The sequence below is a fragment of the Dermacentor andersoni genome, chromosome 7 (genome assembly GCF_023375885.2).
Source record: "Dermacentor andersoni chromosome 7, qqDerAnde1_hic_scaffold, whole genome shotgun sequence".
Classification (NCBI taxonomy): domain Eukaryota; kingdom Metazoa; phylum Arthropoda; class Arachnida; order Ixodida; family Ixodidae; genus Dermacentor; species Dermacentor andersoni.
In genome coordinates, this window is record NC_092820.1 from 20667825 (window position 1) to 20680280 (window position 12456).

The following is a 12456-nucleotide window of genomic DNA, read 5'->3' on the forward strand; positions in this document are numbered from 1 at the left end:
GGTCAATTTTAGCTGTTCTAGATGATTTTTTCTGAGCGCTACAGGTGTTTGAATACTTCTTGCTGATTTTCTCAGAACCTACTTTTTCACGATTCTTTCATACACCAACAAGCATAATTATATTGACATGCATACTTTTTTATCCATATCCGGTGGCCATATTTCACCAGCTAACAAATGTTCGACATTATCGTTCAGTGCAGGACGTCCCTGCACATATCGGAAATCTTGCGAATGCATCAATGGTTCTATCTGTTGCCTGTTGTCGACGAACCTTGTGTAATCTGATTGCATACGCGACATGAATTGTGTAGTAGTTTTTGGAAGGTGCGCGGGTACCAGCGAATATGCTGGAATTTTCGACGACTGATGCATGAAAGCCGATGTTCTTGACCCGCAGATCAGAATTTCGACGATTGCTGACTTTGCTCACTGTTATCATTGTGATCAAGAGTTACTTGTTTGTTGGGCACAAGTTCGCCCAGTAAAAAGTTAAATTTGTAACTCCCACTTTTGACTGCATCATTCTTCACCATCGCTACTATGTGACAATACTGCTAACACAGATTTTTCAGTGATAGTTTGCACGCCTAATTCTTGCATAGTTGGCTGTGCAATGAGCTACCAAAAATTAAATCATACGACAGCTTTTGATATGATATGGTATGTTCGTGCAGGTGTTTGCAAAGCAGTCTTGTAGACAGACGACAATGCAAGCGCAAGTGCTGATGTCAATGTTTTGTGCACTATTGTTACTTCAAAGGTAAAAAACTATTGCGGAAGGCCTATGTTAATTAATCAAATGTGTTTTTTATATCCAAAAATACAGATCACCAACTTATTGTTTCAAGCTCAGCAGGCTCTTTTAGCATGGACTTGTACGGTTCAAGACAAAATGGTCAAGCAACAGTGCACCACAGCCGAGAAGCGAGCATCGGCACGCGTCGGAGCTTGTGTCCTGTGGTTGCGTGCCCTTTTCCTCCAATTGGCGCAAAGTGATGTGTTCGCCAGTGGTTGGGCCTTTATAGTTGTCCAGGCTGCTGCCCTTGTTTTCTGTGGAATCACTTAGTGATAAAACAAATGATGCCTAAATGTCCTCATTGCAGCAAATATACGTCATCAAGAGCACACTTCCTTTAATAAAGCAAAGCTTTCTAACCCTTTTATACGTGCTTTCTCACCATCAAGCCAGAATTGCACCTGTGCTTCTATCGTGCCATTGTCTACCTCCTTGAGATTACCAACACATTTTGAAGATGATCTTCACACTATGCACATACCCACAAAAGGGGGTAGATTGGCAAAAAAGACAGGTGGTACATTTAAAATAAATAGGAAGAAATGAACAAATGCTATAAGAGTTGTCACATTGCTTAGCACAGGTGCACAAGAGCTCATGCATGCACACCGGCTTCTTTTGTGTCAAAGATGCAGGAATGAAAGCGGCAAACTTATAGCATTTCATTAACCGCTTCACATAGATTCCAAAATGTGCGTTGTATCTGCATAATTGCATCTACAGGTGGTGAAACCATCTGCATTTCTTTCACCATACCTGTGTTGTTATGCACTCATCTGCCACAAGAGAATGGTGGCTTCTGCCAAGCAAAACCAAAAAGAGTGGGAGCATAAATGCATAGGAACCCACTATGGTTACTTAGTGGCTGTGGTGTTGGGCTGTTAAACACGAGGCCGTGGGATATAATCCTGGCCACGGCGACTGCATTTTGATGGGGACGAAATGCAAAAACACCCGTGTACTTAGATTTAGGTGCACATTAAAGAACCCCAGGTGGTCCATATTTCTGGAGTCCCCCACTATGGCGTGCTTCATAATCAAATCGTGGTTTTGGCACGTAAAACCCCATAATTAAATTTTAATTTTAAAATGCATAGGACTTGTATTTGGCAAAACCGTGGGGCAAATTCAGGCAAATGACTGCTCGTCTTCAGCACCATATTATAGCTGATCGATGGAAAGCTCATGCATATCTTTATGCACAGTATTTCTTTTTTTTTTCCAGCTGAGGCTTGGAACCAGGGAGTCTGCAAAGGCAATCTTTTACAGAGCCCTTCAGTGCTGTCCATGGGCCAAGGTGAGACCAGTCCTGCCTTCATGTTTATGCACCCTGCATTGGGCTGATGTGGGCTGGCTGGGTATACATTAAATCCTCATTGAAGCAAGCAACTGCCACAAAACTTTAATTTTGCTAAATTGGTTATATAATGACCACAGTTAAATTTCCATTCAACACAGTTGCCAAAATGGTACTTTACTTTGTTATAACAAAATTTTGTGATATTGAAATTCGACCTTTTATGCAGTTGCCGACGGATTTTTCTTACCTGGAAGTGGCCATAAAGCTTTCCTAACTATCAGCAAATTGGAAAAAACTAAATTCAACTACAAAAATGTCACAGTTTCACCCGAAAGGTGAAGCATTGGTAGCGATAGCAAAGTATGACACAACTACACGAAGTAAAGTTTGTAGCTTTAGCAGCCGTATAAATTGCACTAAGCATTTGCTAATTCGATTAACAAGCATTGTGTCACGCATGTGCAGGCAAACATGAAGAGCACAATGCGTTGGCGGGCTAGTTTCTTGTGTCCGCTGTCTTGCGCTAAACAAAGTAATTATGGAAACATGAAGAGATCTCACTAGATGACTCTGAACACTGGCTCTCATAGTGCTGTTGTGATGAGTGCAAACAAAGGGGAGTGAACATTTTTACTACCTCTTTGTTCAATGTGTCTCTGAAAATTGAAATTACGTAACCCCCAGCACTAGACACGTGCGAAGACGGTACACATTAGAGTTTTAGTGTGTCCGATATTCGCGTAAACGCAAGTGAACTGGGCATTTTACCAGATGAGCGGAGGCACATATGTGAACTGCCTGAACAGTGCAGCTGCCTGGTGGCACAGAGCTCAATCAGACAAACACAGAGGTAATATTGCAATAACCAAGTGTATTCTACTCCGCTGCTGGTGTAAATTTTTGGCAACAGTATAATCATGTTTCTGCTGAAAATATGCACCAGCACCAAAGTAAAATCCGCTTGGTTACTGCAATATCAGCTGTGTTTGTCTGATTGAGCTCTGCACCACCAGGTGGCTGCACCGTGTAGGCAGTTCACGTGTGTGCCTCCGCTCATCTGGTAAAATGCCCAGCCTGCTTGCATTTAGTGGAATACTGGACACGCTAAAACTCTCCATTAAGGTCCCTAGATAAACAACTTTAATGCACATGCATGGTTCATGTACCTGTATGTGTACTCTTCCCTTGCACGTACAGGAAGACTGTGCACACCAAGCCACCGTATTTTTCAGCTTGCCATCGCATGCTTTCTATGCATCACACGAGCACAATACGACCTTAGTGCACTTGAACTTTATACGGAACATGACGGCAAGAAGGTCTTGCACTTAGTACTAGTACCACTACTGATGTTTGTCAAGTGCTGCTCCGCTCAGTGGCCATTCTCTGTCACGTGGCATGCGGATTTAGAGGTGCATTCACAAGCAACTTCATGCAATTCAACCATTTCACCATCTGTGCCTGTGGGAGTTTACGTTTACTGCCTTGGCATTCCTTAGCGGCAGCTGTGAAAGTTTGTTATATTGAAATGATCTCGTGTAAATGCACTTCATTATTATTGAGGTTACAAATATGTGGTGTCCTATGGACAAGAAGATAAAAAAAAGATTACTTTATTAAGTAGATGCTTTTGTATTGAAGTTCGTTACATTGAGGTTTAACTGTAGTACATACTACTGAAATAGTCTTGGCATCATGCCATTGAAGCACTGTGTTCATTATGCTAGTATAGGCATGGTGGTGATTTGGTTTCTGTTTGCTTCCTGTGATAGCACCATGGCTATAGAGCCCATAGAAAGCCCATGAAAAGGCTTTGCTCCTCGTGTGTCTGTTACTTAAGAAAGGTTCTAGAAAGCAAGAGTTCAAGTGAAGCTCCTGGTGCAATAGCATTTCTTGGTTGCTTTTTCTCCATACTTCAAAAATAGGTTTCCTTTACACAAGCAAGCCGAGAAAGCGTTGCTGAGTTTATGGGGTAAAATGAAACGGCATTTGAGTACGTTATTACATCAGAAATGTCGAGTCATTTAGTGTGACTGCTGGTGTTGTGCACACAGTATTAAAGATGACTGCTATTGTTGGGAATCCAGTATGAGCAAGTTATTAGTAAAAAAAGGAAATACATTCCAAAAGTTTGCTTTTCCTATGTGCAGCCAATTTAAGTAGTTTTATTTTGTTCACACAATGAATACAGCTGGGAGAATTTGGCATGAATGAAATGGACTGTTTCCCCCTACATTCTATTAGATTCTCTCAGGTTTGTTAATTTGGGGGTCCCAATGTTAATTGGGCCAATTCTAGTTTGGGCCTCACCGTGAAAGAAGTGTACGGCAGGATTGTAGTGCCTGAGGGTTGACACTTAATGAAAAATACTAAATCAATTCAAACTATAAACTATTATTTAAAAATTCTATTTTTGATCAATTTGAACTAACAGTTCAATTCTACAAAAGGGAAATGAAGGTTGAAGTTATGTATCTTCTTTTTTTTTTTTTTCGCACAAGCACCCCAGTGCCAGTATATTGGTGCGACATATTTAAAATGTGTATAGTATTATTTCTGTTTGGGCTGTTGTGGCTTAGTAAACATTTCTGAAAGAATGCGCATCTGGGGCCACTCATGCCCCAGCAGCTGGAATGCGCGTCGGCGTCTCATGCTGCAGCGGTTCAGGCGGGTGGGGCTTCAGAACTTTCCATCAAAATGCTCCGCTCAAAAAAGCTGCTGACCCAGGCCGAAGTTCAGGAGTGCAAACGTAAGTTTGCCGAAGCCACAAAATCGACAGCAGCATGCATCTCAGGCTGCTCAGAGCGTGTTAGCATCTTGTGCTGCAGCAATTTGTGCGTCGCCTCACATTATTCGTAGATGTCACCTACAATTGAGTCTGCCAAATTTATTAGCCATTTTGGATCATACATTTCCCGCCTAGTAAGTTTGTTTCTTGCATTTTTTCCCAAAACGCATGAACGAGGTTCTACTGTATTGGGCATGCAAGAGTTGCACAATTTTGGTTTCGGAGACAAATCTAGTTCGCTACATTTATCAGCAGGACAATTTCACTTCGTTAAAATGTTTTAAATACATTTATCTTTATGGAGATTTCAAGGGGAATTTCACTTACTTTGTTATAATCAGCTTTGACTGTATTAGCCTCGAGCGCGACCGTTGGCGGCGCTGCGAACAGTGCTCCAATGACGTCAGATGGGGGACTCGTCTTTGTCATTTGCTACGCTCTGACTAAAATAGCTTCATTTTCATGCATTTGCTTGCACTCTGACTGCATGCTCTCTTAGCACGGTGCTGTCCCATTACTATTTGTATTTTTCGCTAGTGTTATATCTATAAATGCCAGCATTAGGAGGACAACAAACCTTACATACTTAATGCACCCAGTGTGTTAGCCCAGTGGCTGTTGCATTGCGTTGCCAAGTTCAAGGTTGCTGGTTCAGCTCTGGCTGCATTTCGATGTGGGCGAAATGCAAGAACTCTCGTGTGCAGGGTTTGCCCACAAAGTGTAACGAGTCTGTCGCCTGCCACGCGGCACTGCAGTTGCCAGTAGCGCGCTCCCCACAGGCGGGATTGGTGGTGGAGTGCTCTACGCTAAGTAACGCACTGGGCGGCAGTCGCGTCCAAGCTCTGATGCAGTGAGGATCTGAAGTGGTGCAAAAGCTGTTTTCAAGTTATTGTCACTGCAGAAAATGTCAAAAATGGAGCGTTCGTTGGAGCAGCAGTATGCAATTGAATTTTGCTTTCACCTGGGAAAAAGCGCTTCCGAGATGCATGCTTTGGTTAAGGAGGCTTACAGAGACGATGCCCTGCCCAGGGCCCAGGTTTTCCGGTGGTTCAGTGAGTTCAAGAACAGAGGGAGATTGCTGAAGACATGGAGCGATCTGGACGCCCTTCTACGAGTGGTTTGGACGAAAATGTGGCCAATTAAAACATATCCTGGGCTCTGACCATTGTTTGAGTATCAGATTAATCAACGAAGACTCGTGTGCAAAATAAAGGTTCACATGCAAAAGGTTTCTTTGCAGCAATTGGTGCCAGAAATGTGGAGTGATGACCAAAAACAATGATGAATTGACGTTTCCTGTGAGACGTTGGTGCACTTAGAAATTGAATGGGACTTCTTAGATGGCGTAAAAACAGGCGACAAGTCATGGGTGTTCCAGTACAACCCCGAAACCAAGTACCAAAGTTCAGAGTAGCACTCGACGAACTTCCCGGGCCCCAAGAAAGCGAGAATGTCCAAGGTAAAGACAGTGTTCATTGTCTTTTTGGACAAGCGTAGGGTGGTCCGCAAAGAATTTGTACCTCCGAAATGAACCGTCAACGCTGTGTTCTGCAAAGACCTTGAGCACCTTCACAGAGCTGTCAAACGTTAATGACCAGAGATTGCCAATCATTGGTATCTCCATCATGATAACGCTCCAGCCCATAACGCCTTCATTGTGACCGCCTACCTGTCCCAGATAGGGTTTGCAACCTTGCTGCAGCCACCGTACAGCCCAGATGTGATCCTGGCAGAATTTTTCCTGTTGCCAAAGCTCAAGCGAAGCCTGAAAGCTACCCGTTTCGACGATGCTCCTGCCATCCAACAGGCTGTCGCAGGGTGTCAACAGGCTGTCACGCGCTTGTCCTTGTCGCCTTCTTGTGTCCTGTGTCCACTCTTGTGCTAGTCACTTCAGCATGGAATACCAACTAGCCTGGTCTCACACCCTGCTGTCACAGCGTCTCTGAAAGAGGTTACGGCAGCTGACTTTTGGGGAGCCTTTGCAGCATGGGAATCACGTTGGCAGCGGGGTATCGATGCCAAAAGAGACTGTTTTGAAGAATCTTAATAATATGTACCGATCGGATCAATAAATTCTTTTTACCAGACCCAGTCTCATTACATTACGGACAAACCCTCTATAGTTAGATTTAGATGCATGTTAGAGAAACCAGGTGGTCAAAACTATTCTGCAGTCCTCCACCATGGTGCAGCTCGTAATCGTATTATGGTTCGGGCACAGTAAACCCCACAATTAATTATTATGTAAACAAATTTTTTGTCATATAATCACAGGCATGGAATGTCATAAAACTCATGACTCACTCATGAAACATGGCCTCGAGCAGTAAATAATAGTCTATGCACATTTGGAAGTGAAGAACGATCCCAGGGCTCATTCGTAAAATTTTGCCTAGACTAAGCAGCATTGTAGTTCAATACAAATTTTAAAATTTGCACATAGTTCTAGTCATTCGGTGTTGCATATAACAAACTTTTTCTGACAAGAACGGTATCATAATTTTACTGACAAGCAGTTTATCTCAAACATTAGTTGCACCGCGGTTTATCATATTTCGCAATCGTCAAGTATGCACTACACTGTCTTCTTTTGCAAATAAATTGCATTCAGACTTTCTAATGCAAAAACTTTGTTTTTTTAAAGTTAGATTTAAGTTAAGTTTTTAAGTTAAGACTATTTCTGTTCAACGCACTTTCAGACTACTTGAAATGACTCCAAGAACATCACTTTATCAGCACTATAAAAATGTTATGTTATAAAAAGAGAGAAAACACCGGAAAGCCTGTGAACATTTTATTCTGCCTTTGTGTGTGCGTTAAGTGTGTGTTAATGTGGTGTGTGTTAAGTGCTCCAGCTACTTGTTTAGTGAGGAGGAGGAGAAACATTTATTTTTAAAAAAAAAGAAAGGACAAGCAGGTGTCTTTCTGTTTGTGCGGGAGGCGCCCTTAGTCCAGGGCTTTTGCGGCTCTCGCTGTCTCCCGGGCCCGCCGCACCAGTTGCTGCTGGTTAGGCGAGTCCGAACTAGTCAGCACGGCCTCCCACTGCTTGGGTGTGGGGTTGGGTATTTGCGGGGCCGCCTTCACGTTGGGGCACGCCCATGTGGTGTGATATAGGGAGGCGTAATCATTACAATGGGGACATTTGTATGAATATAGTGTAGGGTGGATTGCGTGTAGTCTGCTTAAATGTGGGTATGTATTGGTTTGTAGTTGTCTCCATGTTACGGCGTCTTCACGTGAGAGGGTCTTGTGTGGAGGTGGGTATTGTCGTCTGTTCAATCTGTGGTGTTGTAGTATGGCGTTGTATTGTAAAGGTACGGGCTCCATGGATGCGTCCGTAGCCCTCTCTTGTGGCGCCCGGGAGGCATGAGCTCGGGCTACAGCGTGCGCACGCTGATTTCCACGGAAGGACTCGTGTCCTGGAGTCCACACTATTTCAACGTCCGGGAATCGGGAGGCTTGTTTCAGGAGTCGGTGGGTGATTGAAGATATTCGACCTCTCGCGTAGCTACGGCAAGCTGCCTGGGAGTCGGTAATAATTGTGATGTACTCGTTGGTCAGACTAGAGGTGATGGCCAAGGCGATGGCTGTCTCCTCCGCTATGAGGGCGCTGGCAGTGCGGACCGTCATCGAGACCACCTCTTGTAAGCTATAGTCGACAACGCTGGCCGTCATGGCTGCTTTTTGGGGGTACTGTGCGGCATCTGTGTATAGTGAGGTGGGGAAACTGCCATATTTTGTCTGTAGAGCTTTTGCGCGAGCTTGGCGACGATCGGCATGATGTTCCGGGTGTATGCTTCTGGGGATAGGGGCTACCTTGATGTGCTCCCGGAAGTTGGGGGCCAGATGGATTGCTTGTTCGTGGCCTTTGCCATGTGTGGGGTAGCCTAGGCGCGCTAGGACTGTTCTTCCTGTTGGTGTGAGGGCTAGTCGTTCTTGTTGGCTTGTGAGGTGGGCGTCTATAATTTCTCTTATAGTATTATGGACTCCTAGGGCTTCAAGCTTGAGTGTCGCTGTTCCCGGGGGTAGGCCGAGCGCTTGCTTGTAGGCTTTCCGAAGAAGTACATCTAATTGATCTATCTCCTTGGGAGTGAGGGGCAAGTACGGGGCAGTGTAGGCAATGCGGCTGATTATCAGGGCCTGGACGAGCTGTATTATGTCGTCTTCTTTCAGTCCGTATTGTTTGGTGGTGATACGGCTGACCATTCGCATGATCTGGAAGGTGGTCTGCTTGAGACGTTGGATGGTGTATGCGCCTCCGCCGTCCTGTTGTATGTGGAGTCCGAGAATGCGGACGCGTTTCACCCTCGACGACAAAGAAATATTTGTTCAGTGAAGTATCAGCATAACTAAGCTTCCCAATTTTCTTGTTTTTGTTCTGAATATGTATGATGTATTTACAGAACAGAATATTTTGAAAACGGTGGTCTAGGCAAAGGTTGCTACTTGTTTTTGTTACGTGATAACAGTAATTGTGCTTGCTATCCATGGCAGAAGCAAAGAAAGAAAGAGTTATGAGGAGCCAACAAACATGTAGGAGCAAGCTGTGCCATGGTGAAAGTAATCAAGTTTAAATAAAATTTTCTTGCGAAGATCAGCGCTGCAGCACAAGACTACATAACTTCGTTTTGCCCATTAATTTTCTCCACCCGTGTATCAGATGTTACAGACCACATTTTGCAGCAACGGTGCTAAAGCAGTGCATGCATTAACGTGTTGCAGTGACCACCTCATTTCCTGAGAATGGCAACAAAATTGGAATGTCTGTGGCCAACGGAGCAGGTGGCTGAACACGCAGCACGCGCTGCACAGCGAAACATAGTATTACAGCTCAAACACCAACTGCTGCAATTCATCGTCAAAAAAGGGCCGACAAATCATTGAGTGCGCCAGGACAATGAAACTGCAATGAGGAGAAACCACCACCGTACATGCTCGTGTACACACTGATGACATCCGAAGCGAGGCGACGACTGTGACTGCTCAATTTCGCAGAAAGTAGTGCCCTGGAACATTCCACAATACTTTTCTATGAACCTGCCGACTCACATTTAAAATATTGGAGCAGAACACATCGGACCGACAGCTTCAAGTTGTCATTATGCAGCGAGTGCATGCACATGCGGTGCGTCAGCGTGGTCACCCCACTGTTGTCACAGGCAACAGGGTTGCCACTCAGAGGTCTCCGGGCTAACTGCACAATGAATATTGAATAAATGAAGGTAGTTTTGTGTTGTATGCCACTTCATTACAAAAAGGTTTAGTTGATTTTTTGGCTCCAGATGACCTTGCACTGCTTTCTTGTAGCTTTTTGTCTGGGCTTTTATTTACTCATCCGTCACCGTGTATGCATGTGAGGGCATTCATGCATGTATGTCTGTGCTGGAGGACTGTATCCCCCAGGTCTTTTCATACAACATCGCATATCTCGCCTGTGCACATTTCATAAAATATATTACACAGCAACAACCTAAAGCAATCCCTGTTTACTCCTCCAGTGTACTTATTGTCTTGCAGAGATCACCACCTAAAGGTACATGTTCCACAGTGCCGGACACACCAGTACTTGAATTCCTTCGTGCCAACAACTGCTTCGGGCCGAAATCACCTGCCCTCCGGTCATCACCATCAACGATCCTGCGAAATTCAAGGATACTGTCTTTATTGTATTTTTTCTCACTCCTCTCTAATGCCTGACCGGCCCTGAGAGCAATAAAACGAAAAAATGAAAAGTTGTTATGGTGAATGTTTAACAGTGCAAACAGATGAATGACAAGACGAGTAGGTGACACAAGTGGGTGCCTACCTACTCGTCTTGTCCTTTGTCTGTTTGTGCTGTTAAATGTTCACCATGATGTAGAACCAACTAGCCCACCAACAAGTCATATGAAAAGAAGTTGCCAATTGAGGCTGTGTTATTGTGCAGGTGCTGTATGTGGACGGTGTGCGCCACTTCCCCGAGTGCCTACAAGAGGTGGTCGACATGATGGTGGAGAAAGGAATCCGGCTTCGTGCACCCCTCGAAGAACTGCAGCTGCTCCTCGACCATGCCGGAGAGCAGCCGGCAGTCTAGCCAGTCTCCCTTATTTTTTTTATCTACTGTACATATTAAACTGTGTTTTTTTACACTGTGCCAAGCCCTGGTCACTGTTGGGATTGCTAGAGTCAGTTGGCCAAGTTGTGGTTTGTTGGTTATGCACAAGTAACGGCATAGCGAGAAATTTTTTTTGGGGGGGGGGGGGACGGAAAGGGGAAGGAGGGGAAGGGCTGGGCAGCCCACATACTAATAAATTTCGTGGGAAAAGAGACATGTCCCAGGTGTGCCCCCCCCCCCCCCCCCCCTCCAGTCTACACCACTGCACACAAGCTGTTATGTACTACAGTTAAACCTCAATGTAACGAATGTCAATATAACAAAATTCTTAATACAACAAAGTACAGGGTGCGCCATAAATATTGTCACGAGGTTAATGCTTAATATTTTGGTTGAGAATGCAAAAATCTCTGCATTTATCTGATATGTTAGAAATGCAACACATTTTATTAAATATGTATGCTGTTGCTTTTGGTTATGGCCTTTGAGCATTCTGGGTACGCTTCTATTGCAGCTCACAATATGCCCAGGGAATTTTTCTGTGTGCTCGCTCCAGCAGTTTTTCACAGCCACCACGCCAGTGTGCTGATAGGCACAGGCCTTGTTTTCAATATAGCCCACACCAGTGCTGGGCAGTATCGAAGATACATGTGCCTTAGATACTATCTTAGATACTCTTTGAGTATCTTGTACCTGTACCAGAATACGTCTAGCAAAACATGTATCAGTATCTGTATTTTCAATACATGAAGGAATGTATTGTGTATCTTAAGATACAAGATACTGGGGCTATCGCAACATCACCTTGTAAAACTATAAACATTGTCTGAATGCTGCTTCTCAAGCTGACACTGCTGTCACTAAGCCACCTGAATAAAACTAGAGGCAGCAACATTCTTTTAGCTTTCCACCACGGCCCTCCAGCGAGGGCAGGCGATGAGGTGTGTGCGTCCCTATTGGTGGAGCAGAGTCACCTGGTGGCATTAGCCCCATTCTCGACAAAAACAACCACCCGAACGTCTGTGCAAAGCCAACCTTTTGTTTTCATGATTTTTTGTTTGTTTTTGGTTGCATCGGTACCATGATACTTGCTCGTAGCCACCGTACTGTGCTGCATACACCAATGTGTGTGGCATCTTTCACACAAATTCTGATGCCGCTATAGTTTCATTATCAAAGCATCTCTTGCATGGTGCCTTGTTAGCAGTGACTCTAAAAAAGCGACAAGCAAAAACTGCTGACAGCGCAGCGTATAAAAAGCTTTCATGTTAAGCAGCTAAAGCAACCCCAATAAATTGTTTCAGAATTAAAATATTGTTACGTAGGAAGACGCAGACGAAAAGCTATGTACAAGTATATTTACAAGAAAATACGCTGCGCTTGGCCAAGAGGCAACAGCCCACGCTAGCTTCTCATCGTCGTCGTCGTCTTCGCACTGCTCGCCTTTTTGTGATCGCACATATATTGTTTCGTAG

At 44.3% G+C, this 12456-nt stretch overlaps 1 protein-coding gene across 3 annotated transcripts in view; it reads left to right on the top strand.

Annotated features, from left to right (window-relative positions):
- Positions 1-11018, top strand: part of LOC126535661 (nuclear exosome regulator NRDE2) — a 331490-nt gene extending 320472 nt beyond the window's left edge. For 2 of the 3 annotated variants that reach the window (XM_055073176.2, XM_055073177.2), the window contains exons 18-19: positions 2025-2096; positions 10405-11013. In XM_055073176.2, the coding sequence (XP_054929151.2) occupies positions 2025-2096; positions 10405-10584 (252 nt within the window). In that variant the 3' untranslated portion in view covers positions 10585-11013. Of the gene's footprint in view, positions 1-2024; positions 2097-10404 lie in introns of all 3 variants that reach the window. The other variant, XM_055073175.2, reaches the window with a different exon arrangement.
- The last annotated feature ends 1438 nt before the right edge of the window (positions 11019-12456 follow it).